The sequence below is a fragment of the Aedes aegypti genome, chromosome 3, assembly GCF_002204515.2.
Source record: "Aedes aegypti strain LVP_AGWG chromosome 3, AaegL5.0 Primary Assembly, whole genome shotgun sequence".
Lineage (NCBI taxonomy): Eukaryota > Metazoa > Arthropoda > Insecta > Diptera > Culicidae > Aedes > Aedes aegypti.
In genome coordinates, this window is record NC_035109.1 from 380,557,031 (window position 1) to 380,584,161 (window position 27,131).

Here is a 27,131-nt window from a genome sequence, read left to right on the forward strand (position 1 = left end):
TATCGACCCACACACGTCTGAGTGAATTCGCTCCAACGGACGAGTGGCTCTCTCACTAACTCCGTCAAACGGCTTACGACATTTGATTGCTCATCACTCACGTATCACAGAAGCCTATGCGGTCTACCTTGTAGGTAAAACCTGTCACCATTTCATGCTTCGCGATGGTTTTCATGGCCTGTTGACTAGCATGTCCCAATCGACATGCTTCCGCCGTGCTGATGTTAGCTTGACCGACGTATCCGACTTCCAGCTCTAGTTGATACAGATTACCTCTCAAGTATGCCACGCCAATGACTTCACCGTTATGCTTGAATTCCGCAAGCTCGATACCTCCTCGACGAACAGGACATCGATTCCGGCTCGAGAAAGCTTCTTTGCAGAAAGTAAATTTTCCCGCAAATCCGAAATGAATAGAACGTTCTTCATACGGAATTCCACGTTCTTGTTTGAAAATCCTGTCAGCTCTCCGGTAGACTTACCAACCAAGGACACGCCTTCCTTCGCAACTTCTACGACAAAGGCTTCCTTCAACTTCCGTAACGACTTCAGATAGCTTGCATCATGCACAAGGTGGTCAGTGCATCCCGGGTCCACACAGAACAGGATTTTACCGCCACTGGACGTCTTCGATGTAGTGACCTCCCATGGTTTTACTGGCAAACGGCCAACAAATAGACTCGATGAACTAGCGGACAGGATAAGCGGAACTTCAACGACGAACGGCAACTGCGACGGATCTTGACGAACGGACAAGCAAACCGTTTGATTGGACTATGGTGAGATTTACTAAACTTCAGATGCTAGACACCAACGTCGACGGAACTTGATTAACGGTTGGACAACGACAGGACTGATCGGACTTCAGACGACAGGTAGCGACAGTAACGAACTTCAGATGACACACAGGTGCTGAAATGAATCTTGATGACGGGACAAACGGCCAAATTGATGAAATGGGAACGAGTTTTTTAATCGTGCTTTCTCTCTAAGATCTCTGTTAAGACTGATTTATTAAATTTCGTTTCCTATACTCGACCCCTAAGATCATCTTTCTTTTCCGCGATTGCTGTGATCAATTGTAAATTGTTCAATAGTCATTAATTATATTCCCTACATTCGACTCATCAGATCTTCCCATAAAAGCGACTGCCTTCCCATTACCGATCGCATACCGAGCATTTCCATCGGACTTCTTCCAGGGCTGTCCTTCTTCATATGGCCGGTCTTCTTACACCGGTGGCATATTCTAGTAAATTCACGGATAACTTTCTTCCTTAGGGGGGGGGGGGGGGGGGTCTGTAGCCTTGAGGTTACGCTTTCGCTTCATAAGCGGAAGGTCATGGGTTCGATTCTCAGCCCCTTCACAAAAAACCCGTCCAGCCACCAGAAGACGCCTCACGGAGGACCGTGCTTTGGGGAGCACATCCATCCTCCGTCAGTATCAGATGGTGACTGAGACAAACTGACCCTCTTCACAGGCAGCTAGCCTCACTAACAGCAGAGCTCTCTCCTACCTGCTCGGTGTGAGAGTAAAAGAATAGGAGAGAGTGAAAGTAAGATGTACATATGGATAAGTTTTTTTTTTTTTTTTTCTATCTTTATTAACGAGATTTTTAGCCCTGGGCTAGTTCATCTCGGGACCAACGGCTTTACTTCCCTTCCGAAGGAAGTCGTCACTGAAATTTTTAGTGACTATCTCGGGGATGGGAATCGATCCCAGGTCCTCGGCGTGATAGGCGTGTGTTCTAACCACTACACCAGGTCCGTCCCCCATGGATAAGTTGAAAATAGATCTGTATCGGTAAAGAAGAAGCTACAGATCAACCGATTCCGGCACAGTAGTGGCCACAAGCACAGAGCGCCTTAAAAAAAAAACAAAAACTTTCTTCCTTTCATTTTTTTTCCCTCCGACAAATACTGCACCCTTGTCATCACTTGCGTAATCTTGACGATCGATTCGCTTCGACTCTGCAGCGAGCAGCCGCGGCTTCACTGTTTCCAGGTTCAAATTAGCCTCGTCCAGATTTTCAAGTGCGGTCACCAACGGGTCGAAGCTATCCGGTAGGGTCAAGAATAATTGTGACACCAAGTCACTCTCCTCCAGCTTTCCACCTGCAGACTTCAGTTGGCGAACAATATCATCGAAGGCCACGAAATGATTCCGCATTGGAGATCCCTCCGACATATGTAATCTTGCCAGTTGCTTCCTCGAAAGGGTTTGGCTGGTCATGGGTTTGCCTTACTGTCCAGCTGATCCCACTTCGGTCTTGTCGCATGTAGAGTTACATGTTTCTCAGGAGCACATAAATGTACTGACGAGCCTACCAAACCAAAACCAAATATGAACAAAATATGAACAGTTCGTCACAGTAAGTGCCGACTTTGACTTTTGCACATAAACATTTAGAACCCTATACCCTTACTTTTACCTGATTTTTATCATTATGAAAATTAACTTTTGAATGGTTAGATGCTAAGAGTGTCGACTTATCGTATGTCCACGTTGTCTTTACAGTACTGATAGTTGGGTGATTTATTGAACTGAGGTTGCATGAATCGCATCACTTACCAAGGTGAATCCTGATCATGCAGCCATGATCCCTCCTCACTAATAAAATCCTTCCCATTGTAACTCGCTGTTTTTCTTGTATCTCGCTCTCGCTCGACTGTATCTATAATATAACCCTTACGTGGACATCACAGTCCTTCACCCTTAAGTGAACACTCAATGCGTAACTTAAATATAACTAGTTCGACATTTCTATTTGAAACTTTTAAGCTTTATGCTTTTCATATAAAAATAATTCATGCTAATAATTTAATAGTAAACAAAACCCTCCTTCCGTCTCTTCTTTGTTTTTCTTGTCGAACTTCTTTTCGAAACCACTTTTGGTGGACCCTCTGCTGCTCTATTCGACGGTTCGCCATGCTCATCCGAAATGTCAGGAACACCATGGAAACTCTCGATATCTCCATGCAAATGGTCCGAATAGATGAAGGATTTCGCAGGAAATCCATAAAATTCGTTTTCGTCGGAGTCTTCATCATCCCTTCTTCTTTTCGAACTGCGACCGTCTTCTTCACACGGAGTGCTTTCTTCACGGGCAAGATACATCCTCCTGCGACGAGAGCGTTGCGATTGCGGCAAATTTAGTTGGCGTTTGTGTGCCAAAACGATTCTGCCGCCAAGCGAAATGTTTAATCTCGTCGACCAAATTGTCTGTATCAAGCGATCCGATGTTTGCAACCGGCAGTGTCATGCTCGTAAAAGTATATCGCCATACAACAAAAAAATTGTCCAACCACGAGCGGCCCATCAGGGGAATAAAATCATTTTGGCAGCGTAAAACCACCAAATCAAGGTGCTTCTGCATTCCATTTAGTTGAACTGCTACCAGGACTTTCCCCAAAACTGTCAGCTTGTTCCCATCAATGACTACTAGCCGTTTATTACATTTCCGCAATTCCAAATGTCGAAAATTTCTAGCAAAAAGTTCCTCTGGTATGACTGACTCCGCCGAACCGTAATCCACCTCTATAGTTAAACGTCGTTTTTCAATGTTGACTTCCACATAACATAATTCGTTTCTCTGATTTTTTGTAACGATATTCAAACAAGAAGTCTCCTCCTCATCTGAGCTTGTACTGATGTCGTCTTTCAGTCGTTTAAAAAATTCGGTTTTATCGGATTCCGATTTATTTGATTTTGGCGAATCAACGAACTTTACGCTATATCTTCCAGTGTCCGGGCTCTTCCTATTCAATCTGTAGCAATACTTCCTTGTATGACCCTTCATTCTACAAAACGAACAAAAGTATGAAGGCTTCCTAGTGTCATCTCTGTTTTTATTCTGGTATTTGTTATCACTCCTGCCTCTGGAGAAAGATCTAGACCTGCTGTTGCGTTCATAACTTCGGCTTCGGCTCCTGTATCTACCTCTTGGCGCTTCCGGCTTAGGACCTAATCTGTTTACGATGCTGGTTCTCTTGTCATCTTCGTTCAGCAATTGTGTTCTACTAGAAGACATTTCCTGATTAAGGATTATTTTTTCTGCTTTTGAGGCTGTCAAGTCCTCTTCGTTTTTGTAGATTAGAATCGTAAACACCGATCACTAACATGTCCCTTATCGCTCTATCCTTGAAGTCGCCAAATGCACATTTCTCTGCTAACACCTTGATTGCAATAACAAAATCCTCGTACTTCTCATACTTCCCTTGCCTCCTAGTCCAAAACTTGAAACTGTGTATTACCTCCGAGTCTGCCTTATCATATCTACTTTTTAACTTGTCGGTCATTTGTTTGTACGTTAATGCCTTCAAATCTTGCCCCGGAAAAAGCTTTTTTAGTTCGGTAAACACCTCAATGCCACATACTGCCAAGAATGATGTCTTATATCTCGCTACTGAATATTCATTGTGCTCGAACATGTATTCGAGCTGCTCGAGGTATTGCGAAAATGGTATGGATCCTGGTAGGTAAGGATCCGGAGCAGCAACCATAGACAGTCGTCACAACTAAGCGGGTCCGGATAACCTCCACACAATCAGCGTTCCCTCGGGTAGACGCTTTTCTTTCGGTCCAGCAGCAGCAGCAGCAACAGCGAATATTCAACAGCAGCAACAGCGATTTCCAAACACAGCAACAGCGATTTCCCAACAGCAGCAACAGTATTCGTCAAGACTCGTCGTTGCCCCGATGCACCGGGTTCTATAGCCTTCCTGATTGGATTGACCAACCGCACGATGCACCTCGATGTAGTTTTCTTCCCACCGCCGATGAGCGGTTTGTTTTCAATGGATGAACTCTTCAGGCACTCACTTTTCTGACGAGTGTCGGTTGCCACCAGGCTTCTTCCTTGCTCTTGACTTATCCTCTTTCTCCCCCTTTTAATGATCAACTACAAAAGAGAAGCGATTTTACCCACACACAAACTGAGCGTACGAGCTCTGCGGGATGAAGAGTTCACACGTTTGTGTTTTGTTATTTTCATTCCCACAGTGGTGAAGAGCTTGTTTTGACAACCTCAGTGCTTAAAAGAGAAGGAGATTATTTTCTCCCTTTCTCAGTTAGGGGGAGAGCATATTTTCCCATTTCTCAGTTCGGGGAAGAGCATTTCCAGACAGCTCTTCGTTGTCTCTTTGTAGCTCTTTGCCCAAAAGGGCAAAGAGGACAGCGAAATCATGCTCTTGTGTTGACGGAGAAACCAACCTCAGTTCATCCCAAAAGCAATGATGATGTGTTTGCAGAGCCTCGCAGTAAGCTAGAGCTTGTGCGTTTGGATAGAGCCAACGTTTCTCTCCACTCTCTCAGCCACGGATTATTCAACCAACAGCGAATGCAGGTTCATAATTGTTGTGAGCGTACGAGGTCGCTTCATCTATCAGATCAAGATGAGCAGAATAAAGCCTGGTTGCCACTATCACTGTTCCTTTTTCCGCCGCGTTCCCTTTCACAAGTGTAGGTGCAGGGGTGAACTGAGCGGTAGACCGACTGTGTGAACAGAGTTGAATATAATGAAATTAAAAAATGCTTTGTGTAATGGTGACTGTGTGAGAACCCAAGCCAACTGTTTTGTCAGAAGAGAAAAAAAATGGCTTTGGAACAATTGTTCTCTATTCCGAATTACAATTTGTAGCGACGATCACAATGGCTGAAAATTTCTATTATTCTGGAGAAATTGAAAGCTGAACTATGTCTCAGAACAATAGAAAATTACTAAGAAAACCCGACCAAAGAAATAAATCGGCGGTATTTTCTCAAATTCGTCACTTTTCGGAAAAAAACACTATGCTTACGCCGAGGTGTAAAATTCACTATTGAAGTGCACGCACTTACTGGAAACTGTTACAATTCACTAAAAATCACTTTTCCAGTTTGGATACCAAATTATCCTCGTCGGCCACTGTAACGTTTAGCTTATGGGGTATCAGACTACTTTCAGTCAGCGTAATAAAGAACACATCTTACCTTCTTGCTAGTCCAGACCAATCTACTTTATTCCATCAATCCCCGAATACCATCCAGCTTCGAACTTCTCTTTTTCCTACTCTACCTCTCTCATTCTCATTTCAGTTCTTCTTCATTCAGATCTCGCTCTCGCTCGACTGTATCTATAATATAACCCTTACGTGGACATCACACCCATGACAACCATGAAGATGCAGAGGTGATCTAGGACTCTAGCACAGACAAACAGACGTAACACTGACGAAATTTCCATCGACCACTCATTTAATGATCATTTCAAATTCGCTATGTTACAAATCTCACAAGCAGAGGCGCGCGCATCGTTTTTCTTCGCGTTTGACGTTTCACACTACCGCCATCTGCCGATCTTGTTGCACGAAACACCTTTTCGTGCAACATGCACACTAGATGCTGATGGTGTAAACTGGGCGATGGATTTTGAAGATATTTGTTCTAAGTGTTACGTATGTTTGCCTGTGACTCTAGTAACAATGGATGTCATACTAATATTGCCTCCCATCCCCGATGACCGTAAGGCGCCGTAATTGACTTTTTAATGTTTGGAGTTCTCGAAAGTGTACATTGAAGGTGTTAAGCTACTCCCAAACTACATCTCTTGATTCCTTGTGCAACTTCGATTATTCTGGTCAATCAAGGAGTAGCAACTACGAAATGTACTGTTATCAATGCTTATGGTTATGGTTTCGACAGATAGGCGTATTTTGAGCTCAACTGTAAGGTCGTCTATATAAAGGATAGAATTCTGGCTATGCTAAATGACCATCATGCCAAATAATCTTATACCAATAAATAAATCATATGTATGATTTGTTTATATTTTTCACGGGAAAACTATCCTAAAACATGAAATGATGATTTTCGCATTTTACTTATGGGTAATACTATAGAATCGATAATTATTTTATATTTGCTCTTTATTGTATTTTTATTATATACGACTGTTTGAGTAAGTTTTCAAAAATTGAAGATTTATGTGAAAACTTCAAATTTATTAATCGAATGCCGGAAGCTTCACTCTTGTGTATTAACACTCTAGACTCTTATGTCGTTTTCGTTTTTAGGAACTGGGTCGGTGATCAACACATAAATAAACCAATGTCAAACAAATTGTAGTTCGGTCAAACCCGAATCGGGTTGGGGTTGAAACTGTGATTCAGAACGGGTTGCGCCAGTTCCAACCTAGGTTCAAAAACGAATTCGACATTAGTATGTGTTTGCTTGTATTAGTCACGAAAAAGATGTAAACAAAACGATCAGCTGATGGTGACAAGGCTGCGCAAAATTTTGTTCGCAGCTTTCCATACGTGACGTCATCTTCGGCTACTTCGTGAACTTTCGGCTCGCCGAAGTTGGCATTGCACAACTAGGTACCACTTCAAAACTGATGTTATCACCAGTGCTGTTAAATGTCAAAATTTTGGAAAAATTAAAATGCTTATAGCATCCTCGCATGCGAAATATCGCATAAGCAAATATTGGCAATCGATAGTAATTCGGAAAAGGTCACCGGGAAAAACATTTTCCGATGACTTTTTCCACTAGGAGCGATGATATTAGCAATATTCAAATGTCAAAGTCACGTGAAATTCATGACATTTAACAGCCCTGGTTATCACAAATACTAATTTGATGTTTGACCGCATCTCTAAGATGAAGATAAATCGAAGGCAAGACTCAAATTTTCAAGAGCACAAATCTGGAGAACCGTTTATCCATATAAGCTGAAAATTTCATCGATTGGTCACCGCCAGCGAGGGGCCCAGATAGCCATAGCGGTAAACGCGCAGCTATTCAGCAAGACCAAGCTGAGGGTCGTGGGTTCGAATCCCACCGGTCGAGGATCTTTTCGGGTTGGAAATTTTCTCGATTTCCCAGGGCATAGAGTATCTTCGTACCTGCCACACGATATACACATGCAAAAATGGTCATTGGCATAGAAAGCTCTCAGTTAATAACTGTGGAAGTGCTCATAAGAACACTAAGCTGAGAAGCAGGCTCTGTCCCAGTGGGGACGTAACGCCAGAAAGAAGAAGAAGAAGCGAGTGATCGATCGATTAAGTTTTCAGCTCCAACGAATGTTTGGTTCTCCAGATTTGAGCTCTTGAAAATTTGAGGCTTGGCTTCGATTCATCTTCACCCTAAATATCCCACATCGGCAGGGGATGCTGTGCAATGGGGCTCAGCACAAAAATCAGTCTCTCTTTTTTTCCTCCTTCATTAAATTAGTAAACAACAAGGCCAGCAAACATCAAAATCTCATGCAAAATCAAAACAGTGCAGAGCCCCATATACTTTCGCGTTGAAAAATGCAGCTCACTGCTTAGTAGCCATGTTTTTGAAGTGAGCATTAAAATCAAGAGAAATTACTCACTTCGGCCAAATCATATCAATAAAAATTTTCCATTTTATCTAACTGTTTTCGAGGCTCACCATAAAAAAAACATTTTCGTTAAGAATCAAATATTTTAAACATTTGCTTAAAATTGAACACATTTTCTCCATATTTTTGTTTTCGCCGTTTTGGATTGTTCGTCCCGAAATGACTATTTGTTTACTTACATTGAACTGTCTTGGGGAACCACTTCCCACTGGAGGAATCGGAGACCGGAGATGATGGCTCGTTGTTTTCCCATGGGGCAGTATTATGGTGCCAGAAGCCTGAAAAAATGGGTTAATCAACGTGCGAAGTTCGAATTTTGACCAACTTCGCCGCGTCACAACGCGAGTTTCAATAGTGCTCCAGCGAAGCGAGTTGCGACGCGGCAGTCAGTCAAAAATAAAACTTCGCACGTTGGTTAACTTATTTCTTAACGCTAAATGTAGGATAAGATTAATTTTTATGCCCTGATGGTGTCAAAAGTTTCCAATTTTAGCGTTACGTAATAAAAGGATCTTGCCCTATCAAGTTCAAACTAACACGAGGCTCGCTCACAGCCCTGGATCACAGCTGGAAAAGCGCTTTACTTACCGGATCCTCCGGAATCATTATCCATTATCAGGTAATGAGAGATTCCCTCAAAAACACAATAAACAGTAACTGATAATCGATGTCACAACTTCCGATAAGCTAACCAAACACTTCAGAACAAAAGTTAAACATTACAACTCGGTGAAACAGGAATTAAATCACAAAAAAATCAAAAAATCATCTCTCTTCGCACTTTTCGCCGAAACGGAAATTTATCTGAATCGCACAGAAAAATCACAACCGCCTCACAGACCGACTGTTGCGCGAAGAATGGGATCGGGATCGATGAGGAAGAAACCTACGCTGTTCATCGTGCCCGACCGACGCCGAACGAACGCGAACCGAGTGCCTCGGTGACGACATCACATCAGCATGAGCAGCGTTGCCAACCTTCCTTCATCAGCTTGTGTACACGCAAACAAATTTTGTTGTATAATCTACCGAATCCATGGTAGAATCACAGACAAACAGACGTAACACTTAGAACAAATCCTGATCAAAATCATAGTCACGATGACATGTACGCCCAATGCTAAAATCTGTGTGTTTGGCCGATGGACCAACAGATGGCGGTAGTGTATAAACGTCAAACGCGAACAAAAACGATGCGAGCGCTGCGGGTGGTGGATTGGCCACCTACCATATATTTGAATCGGCCGTTAAAAAGGTGGTCGATGGACATCGGTGAGAGTGTGACGTCTGTTTGTCTGTGGTAGAATCAAGAACTGCACCAACGATTTTCAACCGACTACAAAAATCTGTTAAGTTTACTATTCGTCGTCAAACGCGAGGGGGGCGACTAGCGTTGGGCAAATTTGACCCGAACATCGATGTTACTGAATCGATTCAAATTTAATATGTCGAATCGATTCACCGATTTAATCAAATCATTTGAATCGATGTTTTCGAATCGATTCGATGTTTAAACTCATTGGAAAATTTACAAAACCATGGTCTCAAAATAAGACCAAAAACAATTTTATATGGTTTTTTGAATACTTTCAATTGAATTACGTTGGAGATTAAAAATTATATATTAAACAATTTAAGTCTGATTCAAAATAAGGTTTATAGTTCATCAACTCTTAAAAAATTCTAATCAATTTCATTCTTTTGAATCGAAACAAAAAATTGAATGCAGAAAATCGATTCACTCGATTTCGAGTGCTCTTAACATCGATTCAAAAAATCGATTAATCGGAACGAAAAAATCGATTTTTGGAACATCGATTTAAAATCGCCCATCGCTAGGGGCGACACTCGCAGATCACCGTTTAGATGCACTTATGGATAAAATCCGATTTTTTAGATCAGTGCATTATTCTAGATTTGACGTGATGCATGCGTTGACATCTTCTGTTGAACGATGCGCGTAGATTGATGAGATGCAAGAAGATGTGAATGGGTGGCGGGAGAATCAATCATGATGTTGATGATGGGGAGCGTAGAGCTACAGTTTTTTACAAACAGTTTCAATAATGCATAGGGTGCCGGTACCAATGGTTGTAATGTACCAGTAGATTGGACTATGGCATAAAACGTACATTTTTCGATAAAAACGACATGTGTTATTTTTGGTGGATAGATCGCCTCTAGTTTAGTCGATTTACCAAATTTCAGCTTTTTATTCTATCAAAAAGTCACATAAATAATTAAGTTTACGCAAAAATTTGCTCCCTTGCTCCAATAGTTGCCGTTGTGTTCCAGTAGTGGATCAATGGATGGAAGCAGTTTTTAAAATAAATGTATAAAAATGAAGAAAAGTCCCAGAGATGATCTTTATGATTCATTCGAAAGATATTTTTTGCTGTTCCGAGGGAAAAATGTTAAACCTATGTAAAAATTTACCATTTTGTTCAAAATTCCTTATATCTTTCCCGAACATCTACTACTGGACCACTAGCGCAACTACTGGAACACGTGTACCAATAGTGGCTCAAGGGATTTTATGTTAAAAAATCAGTTTTATCACTCTTTTTATATTTTTCCTATATAGTAGAGGTTGAAATCTTTCTGTTAATGCCAAAAGATCTTTGTTAAGGCTTTTCGTTATTTTGTTATGATTTTTTAAAGCTTAGGTAGTCCACTAAAGGCACCGGCACCCTACTTTTAATTTTCATTGTTGTTACTCTTATATTCAATACAAATCAAGCTAGGTGAAAAAAGAATCGTGAGCTAGGTGAAAAAGGATTGTGAGCCTTCACGTTCAATGTAAGTAACTGGTAGCTATTTGTTTCCAGAACTGCATGTAAAATGCTCTTTTCTGAGAAATTTTACTAATCACTATTCTGATCTTTAAGGAGCAGCACTGCACTACACAATTTCATCGTTAAAGTGAACCGAAAAATATAAGACGGAATCTCTACCTTCAAAAGGCAAAGAGCAATGAGTTTTGTTAATATATTGTTAAATTAAAACTCGATTCGATAATCAATAAAATATGTATTTTTGGGTAAGGGCGTTTACAGAGAATCTATCAATTCACAACATGCACCAAGACTGAAAATGGGTTAGAAAATATATTACTCGTATTTTCCGAGCTTCTTCCGCTGCCCTTTCTGATTCAATGCCACCAGGAACGCCAACTGTTTTAGGCCATCTCCACCCACAAAGCCTCTCGATCACCGAAATGATCCAGATCGTTTATCCTCCAGCCACATGCCTCTTCTCTCGGACCTGGTGTTTCTAGTAGATTTTGGGTCGCTGAATCTGATGCCGTTCTCAGAAATGTTCCAGCACGTCACAATTTTTAGCTACAAGTCGCCAAAGTTGTATGAAACACTGGTTTTATTGATGTTTACATGAAATTTAGAGTATGATTAACAAACTTTTTTTTGTGATGTAATCTACCAAACATGCTAAATAGGACTTGAACTTTCAATTTAGATACAACTCAGTGGAAATTTTACGATAAAATTTAGGTTAAATCGATTTTTTTCAACATGTTTGCAGTCTTCATATAAAATTCTTCATTTCTCTTATATGGCATAATACAATACTTTTCTGAACCACCAAAAATAACATTTTACCATCGAAAATATTATGAACTTCGTTGATAATTATTGTTTTATACATAAAGTTTGAATTCTGTGAAAAATTGAGCAAACAAATTGCCGTACAAGTTGGAAAACTTGCATGCAAGTTGGCTGAAACAGTCAAATTTAGCATTTTCAACAGACAATATCTCAAAAACTAGACGTGCCATGATATTTCTGAAAACGGCAATGGACTCAGCAACCCTTAATTTAGTAAACAGCGGTATTTTGGTTCTTGAGACAAAACCGTGTTCCGCAGTGTAATCTGGAGAAAATCACTGAGCAGTGCAGTAAATTTGACCATGTCCATAGTAGCATCCACTACAAAGCATTATATTTCAATCCGTGACACCCACCGTACAACACAGTGTGGTCAAAAGTATGATACTAAACTTCTCAAATCAAGATTTTTTCTAGTCAAAAATACTACAACTCTGGTTAAATCAACAGAAGAAATTTTCTTGTGTAGTGATGTTGACTATGTTTTAGTAGAGTTAACAGATTAATGTAGTCGGTTGAAAATCGTTGGTGCAGTTCTTAATTTTACCATGGATTCAGTAGTTTCTACAATAAAATTCATTTCAGTGTAGGAGTTGACTGCAATATTTAATTGGAAATTCTTTAGTGTAAACAAAAATATAGAAAGGATGGCCGAAACTTACAATAAACAGCTTAGATTATAGTTTATGGATACTCCGAAACTGTGATGAAACATCGATGACCTGAACTCCTTAAAAATCAATTTCCTGCATATTTTGCACTTTGGTCTAATTCAACGCACTAGTAATATCCACATTCTCGCCGTTTCCAATCAAAACACAAAAGGGCGGTCCAGTTTTTATGTTATTCGTGATCAAACGTCAACATCCCACCGCAAAATCGCTAGTGTTTGGAGGTGATTTTAACCTCCAAATTGCCAAATAACCCCCAAATCATCACCTCCAAGTTAGTTCTAATAACCTCCGTTATATAAAATATGGTGGCGCGTCGATCGTCGCAAGTTTATCGTTAAACAGTCAATAAGCATGATTAATTGAATCGACAATGAAAGAAATTGAAACAAATAACACTTCCATTTGATGTCAAGTTTTTCTTTTATTGTTTCAACAAATTTCTTGTTAGGATTGCTTCAACAATATGTGTGTTTTGTTCTGATAAAAATCATTGTTGTTTCAACGCATTTTTTCATTTGCAACAAATTGAAAAGGTTTAATGAAAACAACACTAATATTTATTATTTTAAATAGCTGTTATTGCGATTTTTTTACCACTTAGACTTTAGTGATCTGAATTTCGTCTTTCTCGGATTTCGCTGCCCTTAACTCCAGCTTGCCAACAACAATCAAGGCAGGCTTGGAGAAAACCGCTAGTTTTCTTTTGTTGTGTACCTTCGATCTTTCCTGACAAACATGGAAAAAGGGCCACTGTTTTCCATGCACTAAATATGAATTTTCATTGGAAAAAGTAATACGATGCGTTTTTTAATGCTTCATATTCAATCAGTTGAAAGGTGCTCACGTGACATTACTTACATTATGTGCTGATTTTTATTCAATTTTTGTCACATTTGATGAAATGCGAAATTGTGTTTCAATCAGTTACGCGCTTTTTCCATGTTAGTCCAATGTTTGAGATCTGGGCTCACAGTGACAGTTTGTGACAGCGGAATCCCGGCTCACTATGACGTACAGATATTTTGTATTGGTTTCTACCTCCCAGGTAAAAACAACTTGACTAAAGTGAAAAAATGCGAATTATCCAAAAATATGGAAGCTCTACACAAAATCCATCACAAGCAAATTTGTTCATCTCATTTAAACTCACAACTTTATTTTTTAATATGCCGATTACTCAAATTTGTAAAAAAAATCTGGCGGGGAATCGACTGTAACACTATCTCGTTTGGATTTAACGGCTACGCAGTCTTTTCGGGAATAAAACGAGGTTTATCACTTGCCCAACGTTTCGACAGGGGATTGGTGTCCCCCTGAAGAAGACACCAACCCCGTGTCGAAACGTTGGGCAAGTAATAAACCTCGTTTTATTCCCGAAAAGACTGCGTAGCCAATAAATCCGAACGTAAACAAAATTCTTTACGGTGAATTCGTGATTAGAAAAATTGCTCAAAAATATATGTTGCAATCTTGTACAAAGTACAACACGCGACTGCTCGCTGTACAAAATTTCGCGCGACGACCGAAAGGTTAAAAACTGTTGCATGCTGAGGCAGGCCCATGGCAAGGGACGACTTCCCTTGCACTGTAAACTCGCCATTACCCTTTAAAGAGTAAAAAATACCCATTTTTTCCTGATATATGCAGCTGTCAAAATAAGGGGTAATTAAAAATTTTCAATAAAGGGTAATATGTGCCCATTTACAAGTATGCTGAGGTTACCCTTTAATGGGTGAAAATTGTCTTACGCATGATTATTCATAAAACCAGCATCAGTGTAACCTGAAGCAGTTTGTTTATGTGGAGAGATGGTACGAATCATTAAAAACGAGTAAGTACTATACATTAATCTTCTTAATGATTTAAACACAAGCTTAACTTTGTGGTGTGATTGTAGGCTGTGTATAATCAACTTAAAATAACGGCCGGACACCTGATTCCCGAACAACTCGAATGAAGGATGAAACTACTGCGCCATGATTTTCCAGGGAGAAAAGATGTCTATTATGATCCAGCCAATGTCGTCAACTTTCTCCCGCCCCGAGATGGTGTGTTTGTTACGAGTATTATTATTTTCATTGATGAATAAAATTAAATTACGTGTCAATCAATCGATATTTTATTCCGTTACCATTTGTTGAATATTACTTTGAAATTTAATTCAGAAATCGCATAAAAAATAGAGTAAATTTTACCCTGTTTTCAAAATGATGTATTTCAGAAAGTGGGTAAAATTTACTCGTTGGTTTGACGTACAAGCCGTTTACTCTTTAAAGAGTACGGGCCCTTTACTCTTTTTATGAGTTAAACTAGTTTCTCTCATAGAGGGTACTTTTTTACCCTTTAAAGGGTACTTTGAGCTTACAGTGATGCCATGGGCCTGATTTCTAGCGTAGTCAACATCTCGATGTGTTTACCCATTTTCGGGTAAATTGAATCGAGAGTGCAATCATGTGCTGAGCTAGCGAGTGTACGAAGGTACGGTGCTGCCATCTGGGAAAAGTTTGCTCGATGCGTGAAGCGTCGAAAATTTTACCCGGCAAGGTATAGGAAGCGAAATTTCAAATGCTCATATAAAATTAACTACAATAGTTATTTAAAATCTTTTCAATATATGTTGATATACTTTTGATGGGCTACATTATAGGCATATAATTTTGAGTTTTATATTTTTTCTCAATATGCTGCTGATTCTATAGTTGATCAATAGTCTAACCCCGTACACTTGACAGAATTTAATTAACAAGTGTTTTGAATTTTTTAGAAGCATTTGAAAATTGACTCCCTATGCTTTGCCATGTAAAATAATCGGAGCTTCACGCATAGGGTCAACTGTGGTAATTACCTTCGTAGACGCGAATCACACGCATGTGATGTCGTCACCGACGCCGACGCTTGCACTCAGTTCGCGCTCGGTCGGCGTCGGACGCGACGACCAGAGTCGTTTTAATCCTCGCATTCTTCGTGCAACAGTCGGTCCGAAAGGAGGTTGTGACTCTTTTGTGCGATTTTATCTGAATCTCCGGTTATCCGTTACTGTTGCAGCAAAAAGTGCTGATTGTTTACTTTTTAGAGATTTAATTACTACTTCAACGAGTTGTGGAGTTATGGTGTATTGTTTAACTTTGTTCTGAAGTGTTTGATAATCTAGTTTATCGGAAGTCGTAAAATCTATTAGCAGTTACTGTTTATTGTGCTGGTTCGGCAATTGAACGAGGGAAAAACGTTGGAATTGCGTTGTCGAATATAATGGATAATGGTTCCGGAGGATTCGGTGAGTGTTCTCTTCCCGTTGTGATGGTCCAGGGCTGGTAGCGATTCTCGTGCTAATTTTAACTTGACAGTTACCAATTGAGAAGTTGATCGACCCATGGTGAATAGGTTTCAGGTGAATAGAACCCTCGGGTCGCCCATAAACCACGTGGCCATTTCTAGGGGGAGGTCACTATGGGCGATCAGGTTGTAAATGTTCGACAAAAAAGACATTCTAATATGTTTTTCTTGTATATCATTCCGTAGTCAACACTTCTATTAAGATATTCCTTGATCAGATCAAGATCGTTGATAGTATCAATAATGCAGTATGTTAAAATTGAAATTTTTGATAAAAAATAAAGAAATCAATACAAACGCGTTGAATGAAGTGTACTGCATAATCATGATAATTTATACAGATCTTTATACACTATTTGAAAGCTTACTTAAAATTCTATCTTAGAATACTGAAATGTTTAAAAAATGTGTACTTTAGTTGGGGTAAATGTGAGGACCACAATGAAAAAAAATATGTTCAATGTTTTATCGAAATTTTACACATGAGCGGTTCCATTTGAATTCGAATGTCGGTTTACTTTTGTATTTTTGATTTGGCTGAAATTTGGCATATGCTTTCTTTATACCCAAAAATGCCTATTTGCATCATCTGTTCGCCATTTTTACCCTAGCGTTACTTTTGAGAAGGGCCTAAGAAAAAAAGTCAACATTTTACAAAAAATTAAAACTCAGAAACTATTTGTCTGATCGGTTCGGTGTCTTCCGCAAAGTTTTAGATTATTGTTGGAACTATCTAAAAAAAATACATTGTAGAAAAATGTTGTAATTTTTTTTATTTCGAAAATAAAGCTTAAAAATCCATTTTCTCAGAAATCGTTTTTCTGATTTTTTATTTATATTTTAAAGTAGACACAAAATTGAGTCTTTTGCACAGTGGGTCAAGATGGAGAAATCATGGACAAAAAAGTTAAGATTTTAAAAAAGGTTGATTTTTCAATATGGTCTAAATAAACTTTTTGAATGCTTTTCGACCCGATTTTATGAAAGTGCGCAAAATTTGCAACAAAAAAGGTATATGAGAAAATTTTGCTACAGTCATCCCTCCATGAGTCGATGTTCCATTACTTGATATCGACTCATGGAACCATACTAAAAACATAAAATCATGGTTACTATGATGGTCCCTTCAAACAGCTTTCCAAAGAATAGCTGTTCCATGACTCGATATTTCCATGAGTCGATGGTCCCTTCAATATCGACTCATGGATGCTACCGTTTCCGAGATACAGCGATTTTAAAATTAAATTTACTGAAAATTCACAGCTTTTGGTTGTTTTCTGATGTTTTCCGAGTTGATAATATAAAGATTTTTTTTTGAAAGCATTTTATTTCATGTTCTTATACAATGATGGAGCGTCCTATTTTGATACAGATTTCTTACTTTTTCATAATGTTTACAATTTTTTTACTATCATTACAGTTTGCAAATTGCCTAACTTCTATTTTATCTACGGAAACTGGAATAAATGAATGGTATTTTTGTGTTCCCTGAATAGTTATTGCTTTCGAATATTGTTCATTAAGCTGCTCCTTGATATGTTCATACTCTGTTGAAGTTGCATAAGAAAAGAAAATTTGTGTTAGTTGCTCCTCCTTTCGCTTTTGAGCCCAATCAAATAATTCCTTGGCATTTTTGATGTGATGTTCACTAGAGTGATGCAAATTTTGAAATGTTGGCTCCCCTATGCTTAAACGACTTATATTATGGTATATAGCATCCTCCCAAAGTTTGAAATGAATCGGAAGAAATTTGACTGTGCACAGGCTATTTGAAGTTTATATGGAGATTACTATGGAAAACGCCATCCTTTTGTGTTCAGCACTCTATCTCTTCGTCATTATGTTTTATGGAAAAGTGAACACAATCTTCTCATATGAAATCCTTTCAGTTACAACTTTGCTGAAGACCTCATTTTGATTGGACGTCAGGATAAATCACTATTCGTAATCATAAACTGGGTATGCATTTTGCATGCTGAACCAACTGCCCGGCAGGCAACAGTGGTGCTCCTGGTGGGTAGAATAGATCAAAGTAATCCAGGCTACTATGTTCTACACTACAGCAAAAAAGCAGTGTTGCTCTGAAAGTAAGTGAATTATCATCTCAGCATGGTGTAGACTTTGTTATTAATAATAACAAATTATCCTTATGTTTATTAAATTAATCAATATGTGGTCTTCGGCAAAGTTGTAACTGGGAAGATTTCACATGAGAAGAGTTGGTTCACGTTTCCATAGATCATTATTTCGAGCAGTTAGAGGACTGAACACAAAAGCTTTGCCTCTTTCATAGTAATTTCCATATAAACATCAAATGGCGTGTGCACAACCAACTTTCTTCCAAATCACTTCAAATTTTGGGAGAATGATTTTTATCATAATTGACACCGTTTAAACATAGGGGAGCAAAAATTTCAAAATTTGCATCAGTCTAATGTTCACGTTCTTTAGCTACATGGGTACTTGAATCAACTATTAGGTACGTTTCTGTCCGACCACAAAAATATACCAACGTGCAGTACTTTAAGAAAACATCAGGTATATTTGTGCGAGACAGCTGGGCACGTTACTCCTCTACTCATAAAGCTTTTGTTTACGAATGGAAATACAGTAAGGACCCGATTTTGTCAGCCCCTCGATGAATTTTAGGCTGACAAAATGGGGAACCTGACAAAATCGGGTCATTTTATTTTGTTCCTGTTTTTCAAATTTTAACGTGTTTCATGGTTACATGGACTTTTAAGAGGGCAATGGACATGGGCGTAGCCAGTTTTTTTATCAGGGTCTCCCCACTTCCTTACATTGGTAATACAGTCATCTCTCCCTTACTCGATATTGAAGGGACCATCGAGTTAGGGAGGTATTGAGATACAGAACACAAATTTTTCAATTTTTGAAATTTTGATTATTTCGACAAAGTACATCCAAAATAGTAAATTCAATGTGAAAAATAGTAAATTTTTAGTACATTTAGTAACGTGACACTTTTTGCATAGTCTTCAAAAATTCAATTTTTGATCACCCTGAAATGACATGTCAACCTTCATTTTACTGTCACTATAATCATAATTATCAAATTTATAAAATTTATTAACATTTGAAAAATATTTGAAAATTTTCATGGAAATATCGAGTTAGAGAGGTAAACTTGTATAGGAAATTGAAACAGATCGCATCGAGTTAGGGAACATCGAGTTAGACAGGTATCGACTTACAGAGGGATCAAAGTATGCTATATTGAAGGGACCGCGCATTCCATCGAGTTAGGGGAAATATCGAGATACAGAATATCGAGTAAGGGAGAGTTAACTGTATCGATTTTTTCACTTTTAATAAAAGGCATTGCCATTGCCTCCTCTGGTTACGCCCATGCGTGCATCCCGGGTAGAGGAGAATTGCAAAAGAATAACAAAACTTAGAATGTTTGAATAGCAAAATTTGTTCTTTGTTTGTTTGAGATAAGATAACAAAAATAATAACTAAGTTTATATGGAACAAAGACTAAATAATATCATATTGTGCCATTGTAATAACAAAATAATAGCAAAAATATAGGCAACCGTAAATCCCTCCCCTTGGTTATGCGACCTTGCCGCGATGGGAGGGCATAATCCATTAGCCCATATGATGGAAACCAAAGGCGTAACCTGTAGTGGTGGTATCACATTTTGGCATTTTTTGCTTAAAGCCGCGTCATAAATCATATGGCATAGACGCAATAATATCTCGGATGTGATCCAACGGACATTCTGCGTCATTGATAGAATTGATGCCCATTTCAAATAATTAATCTATTCGAAGTGGACATTAATACTATTGGTGTCGTTCAGTTTGCCTTTTGCTAACCTGAATGATCCGTAGCCACTCTTACTATTAGCTAGCTAGACACATCGTTCTCATATACGACGTAGGGAATACTTAGGAACATTTAGGAAAATGACTAGTAGATTCACTGAGTAGAAATAAGTGGCGACAATCTTATTTTGATATGGTTTTTACATTGCCATAATCAGAAATACCTTATTTGTAACAGCGGTATAAATAACCTAATTCCAGCTTTATTTTCGCAAAATTTACTAGTAGAAAGTAGGCGTTGTGAAGCATTGCATTTGCCACCGAAAAGTGAATCTTGTAGGAGACTGTAATAGAAGCCTAAGGTAGCTTTACTCTTCAATATTTACTATAAAAATGACTATGGAAAGTAAGACGCTGAGATCGATCATTAGGGTACATTTGCTAGTTTCGAAAAATTGTTGAACAGACAAGGAAAGCGACTTTTCTCTTAAGGGATATATGAACGTAATGACCAATAAATACTTTAAACAACAAAAAACGAAATTAACTAGAACTACTACTAAACAGCCTAATTTTGTTAAGACTTGACGACAATTGACATTTAAGACTCTAATCTTACGTAAAAGACAGGAGTAATCAGAATAGCACTTGAATGACCAACTATTCAAAACCATTTCGACTAGACAGTATTAGTAATGTCACTACTACACTACTATTTCAAACAAATTCTGATGGAGCTGCTGATTTTCACAATGCTTCCTTTTCTCAGAAGCAAGGGAATATGGGTACTTTTCAAAAACTACCACGTCACAATACTAATAAAAAAGCAGTGTTCATGTGGGCGCCATTGCCTAGTCCGTCTGAGTATTGGTCCTGGTAGAGGGGAAACTTGGCAAAAGCCAGACCGGGGGTTCAGCCTTGACAAGTTAAGCTGTCAGGCAGCTCCAACTGAATACCATACAAAAAAAAAAAAAAAAAAAATATATATATATATATATATATTTTTTTTTTTTTTTTGTATGGTATTCAGTTGGAGCTGCCTGACAGCTTAACATGTCAAGGCTGAACCCTCGGTCTGGCTTTTGCCAAGTTTCCCCTCTACCAGGACCAATACTCAGACGGACTAGGCAATGGCGCCCACATGAACACTGCTTTTTTATTAGTATTGTGACGTGGTAGTTTTTGAAAAGTACCCATATTCCCTTGCTTCTGAGAAAAGGAAGCATTGTGAAAATCAGCAGTTCCATCAGAATTTGTTTGAAATAGTAGTGTAGTAGTGACATTACTAATACTGTCTAGTCGAAATGGTTTTGAATAGTTGGTCATTCAAGTGCTATTCTGATTACTCCTGTCTTTTACGTAAGATTAGAGTCTTAAATGTCAATTGTCGTCAAGTCTTAACAAAATTAGGCTGTTTAGTAGTAGTTCTAGTTAATTTCGTTTTTTGTTGTTTAAAGTATTTATTGGTCATTACGTTCATATATCCCTTAAGAGAAAAGTCGCTTTCCTTGTCTGTTCAACAATTTTTCGAAACTAGCAAATGTACCCTAATGATCGATCTCAGCGTCTTACTTTCCATAGTCATTTTATAGTGAATATTTAAGAGTAAAGTTACCTTAGGCTTCTATTACAGTCTCCTACAAGATTCACTTTTCGGTGGCAAATGCAATGCTTCACAACGCCTACTTTCTACTAGTAAATTTTGCGAAAATAAAGCTGGAATTAGGTTATTTATACCGCTGTTACAAATAAGGTATTTCTGATTATGGCAATGTAAAAACCATATCAAAATAAGATTGTCGCCACTTATTTCTACTCAGTGAATCTACTAGTCATTTTCCTAAATGTTCCTAAGTATTCCCTACGTCGTATATGAGAACGATGTGTCTAGCTAGCTAATAGTAAGAGTGGCTACGGATCATTCAGGTTAGCAAAAGGCAAACTGAACGACACCAATAGTATTAATGTCCACTTCGAATAGATTAATTATTTGAAATGGGCATCAATTCTATCAATGACGCAGAATGTCCGTTGGATCACATCCGAGATATTATTGCGTCTATGCCATATGATTTATGACGCGGCTTTAAGCAAAAAATGCCAAAATGTGATACCACCACTACAGGTTACGCCTTTGGTTTCCATCATATGGGCTAATGGATTATGCCCTCCCATCGCGGCAAGGTCGCATAACCAAGGGGAGGGATTTACGGTTGCCTATATTTTTGCTATTATTTTGTTATTACAATGGCAAAATATGATATTATTTAGTCTTTGTTCCATATAAACTTAGTTATTATTTTTGTTATCTTATCTCAAACAAACAAAGAACAAATTTTGCTATTCAAACATTCTAAGTTTTGTTATTCTTTTGCAATTCTCCTCTACCCGGGATGCACGCATGGGCGTAACCAGAGGAGGCAATGGCAATGCCTTTTATTAAAAGTGAAAAAATCGATACAGTTAACTCTCCCTTACTCGATATTCTGTATCTCGATATTTCCCCTAACTCGATGGAATGCGCGGTCCCTTCAATATAGCATACTTTGATTCCTCTGTAAGTCGATACCTGTCTAACTCGATGTTCCCTAACTCGATGCGATCTGTTTCAATTTCCTATACAAGTTTACCTCTCTAACTCGATATTTCCATGAAAATTTTCAAATATTCTTCAAATGTTAATAAATTTTATAAATTTGATAATTATGATTATAGTGACAGTAAAATGAAGGTTGACATGTCATTTCAGGGTGATCAAAAATTGAATTTTTGAAGACTATGCAAAAAGTGTCACGTTACTAAATGTACTAAAAATTTACTATTTTTCACATTGAATTTACTATTTTGGATGTACTTTGTCGAAATAATCAAAATTTCAAAAATTGAAAAATTTGTGTTCTGTATCTCAATACCTCCCTAACTCGATGGTCCCTTCAATATCGAGTAAGGGAGAGATGACTGTATTACCAATGTAAGGAAGTGGGGAGACCCTGATAAAAAAACTGGCTACGCCCATGTCCATTGCCCTCTTAAAAGTCCATGTAACCATGAAACACGTTAAAATTTGAAAAACAGGAACAAAATAAAATGACCCGATTTTGTCAGGTTCCCCATTTTGTCAGCCTAAAATTCATCGAGGGGCTGACAAAATCGGGTCCTTACTGTATTTCCATTCGTAAACAAAAGCTTTATGAGTAGAGGAGTAACGTGCCCAGCTGTCTCGCACAAATATACCTGATGTTTTCTTAAAGTACTGCACGTTGGTATATTTTTGTGGTCGGACAGAAACGTACCTAATAGTTGATTCAAGTACCCATGTAGCTAAAGAACGTGAACATTAGACTGATGCAAATTTTGAAATTTTTGCTCCCCTATGTTTAAACGGTGTCAATTACGATAAAAATCATTCTCCCAAAATTTGAAGTGATTTGGAAGAAAGTTGGTTGTGCACACGCCATTTGATGTTTATATGGAAATTACTATGAAAGAGGCAAAGCTTTTGTGTTCAGTCCTCTAACTGCTCGAAATAATGATCTATGGAAACGTGAACCAACTCTTCTCATGTGAAATCTTCCCAGTTACAACTTTGCCGAAGACCACATATTGATTAATTTAATAAACATAAGGATAATTTGTTATTATTAATAACAAAGTCTACACCATGCTGAGATGATAATTCACTTACTTTCAGAGCAACACTGCTTTTTTGCTGTAGTGTAGAACATAGTAGCCTGGATTACTTTGATCTATTCTACCCACCAGGAGCACCACTGTTGCCTGCCGGGCAGTTGGTTCAGCATGCAAAATGCATACCCAGTTTATGATTACGAATAGTGATTTATCCTGACGTCCAATCAAAATGAGGTCTTCAGCAAAGTTGTAACTGAAAGGATTTCATATGAGAAGATTGTGTTCACTTTTCCATAAAACATAATGACGAAGAGATAGAGTGCTGAACACAAAAGGATGGCGTTTTCCATAGTAATCTCCATATAAACTTCAAATAGCCTGTGCACAGTCAAATTTCTTCCGATTCATTTCAAACTTTGGGAGGATGCTATATACCATAATATAAGTCGTTTAAGCATAGGGGAGCCAAAATTTCAAAATTTGCATCACTCTAGTGAACATCACATCAAAAATGCCAAGGAATTATTTGATTGGGCTCAAAAGCGAAAGGAGGAGCAACTAACACAAATTTTCTTTTCTTATGCAACTTCAACAGAGTATGAACATATCAAGGAGCAGCTTAATGAACAATATTCGAAAGCAATAACTATTCAGGGAACACAAAAATACCATTCATTTATTCCAGTTTCCGTAGATAAAATAGAAGTTAGGCAATTTGCAAACTGTAATGATAGTAAAAAAATTGTAAACATTATGAAAAAGTAAGAAATCTGTATCAAAATAGGACGCTCCATCATTGTATAAGAACATGAAATAAAATGCTTTCAAAAAAAATTCTTTATTTTATCAACTCGAAAAACATCAGAAAACAATTAAAAGTTGTGAATTTTCAGTAAATTTAAATTTAAAATCGCTGTATCTCGCAAACGGTAGCAATTACAGTCAATTACGTCTGAGTATTGGTCCTGGTAGAGGGGAAACTTGGCAAAAGCCAGACCGAGGGTTCAGCCTTGACAAGTTAAGCTGTCAGGCAGCTCCAACTGAATACCATACAAAAAAAAAAAAAAAAAAATATATATATATATATATATATATATATATATATATATATATATATATATATATATATATATATATATATAGGCAACCGTAAATAACAAAATATGTTATTATTTAGATATTGATAACAAAATAATAACTAAATAAGCTATTCACGAGTAGATCGAAATAAGGGTAATTTTAGTTCTTTGACATTAATATACAAATTAATCATGATTGAAAAATGAACTTTTTGCTTTCCTGCCAAAAAACATTTTCTTTTTAAATCTTCAATCAATATCATACGAATAGTAAAATGAGCTATTATGGCAAAATTTGATGTTGGTTTGTTTTCATGAATTATTTAAATCAAGTTATCAAATCTCAAAATAATGACATATTTCACTGTGATGTTTGTTATTCTTTAGATATTTAGTATATTTTGTTATTGATTAATTATTACATGACTTTCAAGTATAACATACCAATGACAAATTTTGCTATGATTGTATGTTTTGCTATTGATGAGATATTTATGTCATATATTAATAACATAATAATGGTTAAACCAGATATGATTGCAAAATTTGTTCTTATTTTACCATTATTTTGTTATTCACCTCTACCCGGGATGACATCAAACATCATCATTAACTTTAATGTAAACGTGGTAAAACATGACGATTGCAATTTTTTGACAAATTTGAAATAGGCTGACAAAATCGGGTCAAAAAGCTGACAAAATCGGGGGTAGACAAAATCGGGGGCTGACAAAATCGGGTCAGTACTGTATTTCTTAAATCGATATAAATGCATTTCACGTACTGATTGCTTTTTTCTTGATCATTACATATCAAAATATCACAATGTTAAATGTTGAAGTTGTGTTTCGTTAAAAACAATAAATAAATCATTTTTACAGGGCACATTTTTTATTTCGCCTCATACCATGAACAATTACCAAATCTATATTTTTTCAAACATTTTAGTCAAAAATTATCTGCTCTTCCAGACAATGAACAAACTTCTAGGCTTATAGCCTCGAAAAACATTCGAAAATGATCGAAAATTGAAAATTATATCATAATTTTGTATTAAAATCGCTGTATCTTTAAAACGGTAAAAGTTAGCCTGATTTTCCCGTATACCTTTTTTGTTGTAAATTTTGCGTACTTTCATAAAATCGAGTTGAAAAACATTTAAAAAGTTTATTATGACCATTTTCAAAAATTCACCTTTTAAAAAATATCATAACTTTTTTGTCCATGATTTCTTCATCTTGACCCACTGTGCAAAAGACTTCATTTTTTGTCTACTTTAACATATATAAAAAAAATCAAAAATATGATTTTTGAGAAAATTGATTTTGAAGCTATATTTTCGAAGTATAAAAAATTTCAACATATTTTTTTTACAGTGTATATTTGTTTTTTCAGATAGTCCCAACAATAACCTAAAACTTTGCGGAAGACTCCAAACTGATCGGACAAACCGTTTCTAAGTTATAATTTGTTGAAAATTATTAAGGAATTTTTTCTTAGACCCTCCTCAAAAGTAAGGCTAGAGTCAAAATGACGAACCGATGATGCAAAAAGGCATTTTTGGGCATGTGCAAAATTTCATCCAAATCAAAAAATATAAAAATGAAATTTGGGAAAAAAGTCGTCATTTTCTGTGGAACCGCTCACATATACTTTTTTGTCTCAAGCTGCTGTTAGGTTTTTTTTTTATTTTTGCCCTTTGCTTGTACATGGTTTCAGTAAGGCCCTCCAGTTTGGCGAATTTAACATAGTCCGGTTAGTCCTTTTTGCAGTTCCCGGTTATGCCTTTTTTCAGTTCCCGGTTAGGCCTTTTTGCAGTTCCCGGCTAGGCCCTTTTGCAATTTATTAATATTATTGATTATTGAAGTGCTTTGCATGATTCTAACAAAATCGAACGCTTATGAAAGAAACACACAATATAATAAATAAAAATTAAAAAAAAATGTACGAAAAAACCAATCTGATCTTGATGGAAATGTTCTGTTAGGTTTTTTTTTAATTCTTTATTAGTATCATTCCAAACATTACATTCATTTCGTATATCTAGGTATTCTGTGTTAGACAACACTATCATCCTAAATTGGTAAAACAAAATTAAGCTTTTATTAACCTTTGGTTAACAACATAATACATTTCATTTGCCGTAGCAGTTAGGAATTTTGACAGTGAGATTTTATCTGCTTATTAGATTAAAAAAAAAAGTTTTCAATTTACTTTATTTTCTTTATTTTTTTTATTCTTATTTCTTCATTTGGTGACAGGTGAACCCGCCTAAGGCTGAAATCCTCAAGTGTCTTGGGACACTAGTGATAAAGGGCGTTGGTGTCATACTATTCATCCAGAAGTTAATCTTAATCCATGGTTTTTAAAATTTATCAGTTAGTAGAAATTTTATTTGCTGTATTTCAAGATTGATTTCAAACCATTATAATTGTAATAGTCATCTATATCGCACTAACATAAAAGATTCCAATTTATGTGACTGTGGTGAATACAATGAAGACATAGATCATATAATTTAATTGTACTCGATACATCTTACCAAGAAATTCATTTTTACAAGAAATTCAAAATACAGGTTATCCCATTCCAATATCTGTTCGAGAAATTTTAGGAAATATGTTT

At 37.3% G+C, this 27,131-nt stretch overlaps 2 protein-coding genes across 5 annotated transcripts in view; one reads left to right on the forward strand and one right to left on the reverse strand.

The window, feature by feature from the left end:
• LOC5571917 (putative helicase MOV-10) overlaps positions 1-9,234 on the reverse strand; it is a 63,418-nt gene extending 54,184 nt beyond the window's left edge. For all 3 annotated transcript variants that reach the window (XM_021852921.1, XM_021852920.1, XM_021852919.1), the window contains exons 1-2: positions 8,961-9,234; positions 8,552-8,650 (exon numbers count right to left, since the gene is read on the reverse strand). In XM_021852921.1, the coding sequence (XP_021708613.1) occupies positions 8,552-8,650; positions 8,961-8,985 (124 nt within the window). In that variant the 5' untranslated portion in view covers positions 8,986-9,234. The remainder of the gene's footprint in view (positions 1-8,551; positions 8,651-8,960) is intronic.
• A 6,354-nt stretch (positions 9,235-15,588) lies between these two features.
• Positions 15,589-27,131, forward strand: part of LOC5571918 (putative helicase MOV-10) — a 72,303-nt gene continuing 60,760 nt past the window's right edge. Inside the window, exon 1 of one of the 2 annotated variants that reach the window (XM_021852925.1) lies at positions 15,589-15,943. In XM_021852925.1, the coding sequence (XP_021708617.1) occupies positions 15,919-15,943 (25 nt within the window). In that variant the 5' untranslated portion in view covers positions 15,589-15,918. The remainder of the gene's footprint in view (positions 15,944-27,131) is intronic. The other variant, XM_021852924.1, reaches the window with a different exon arrangement.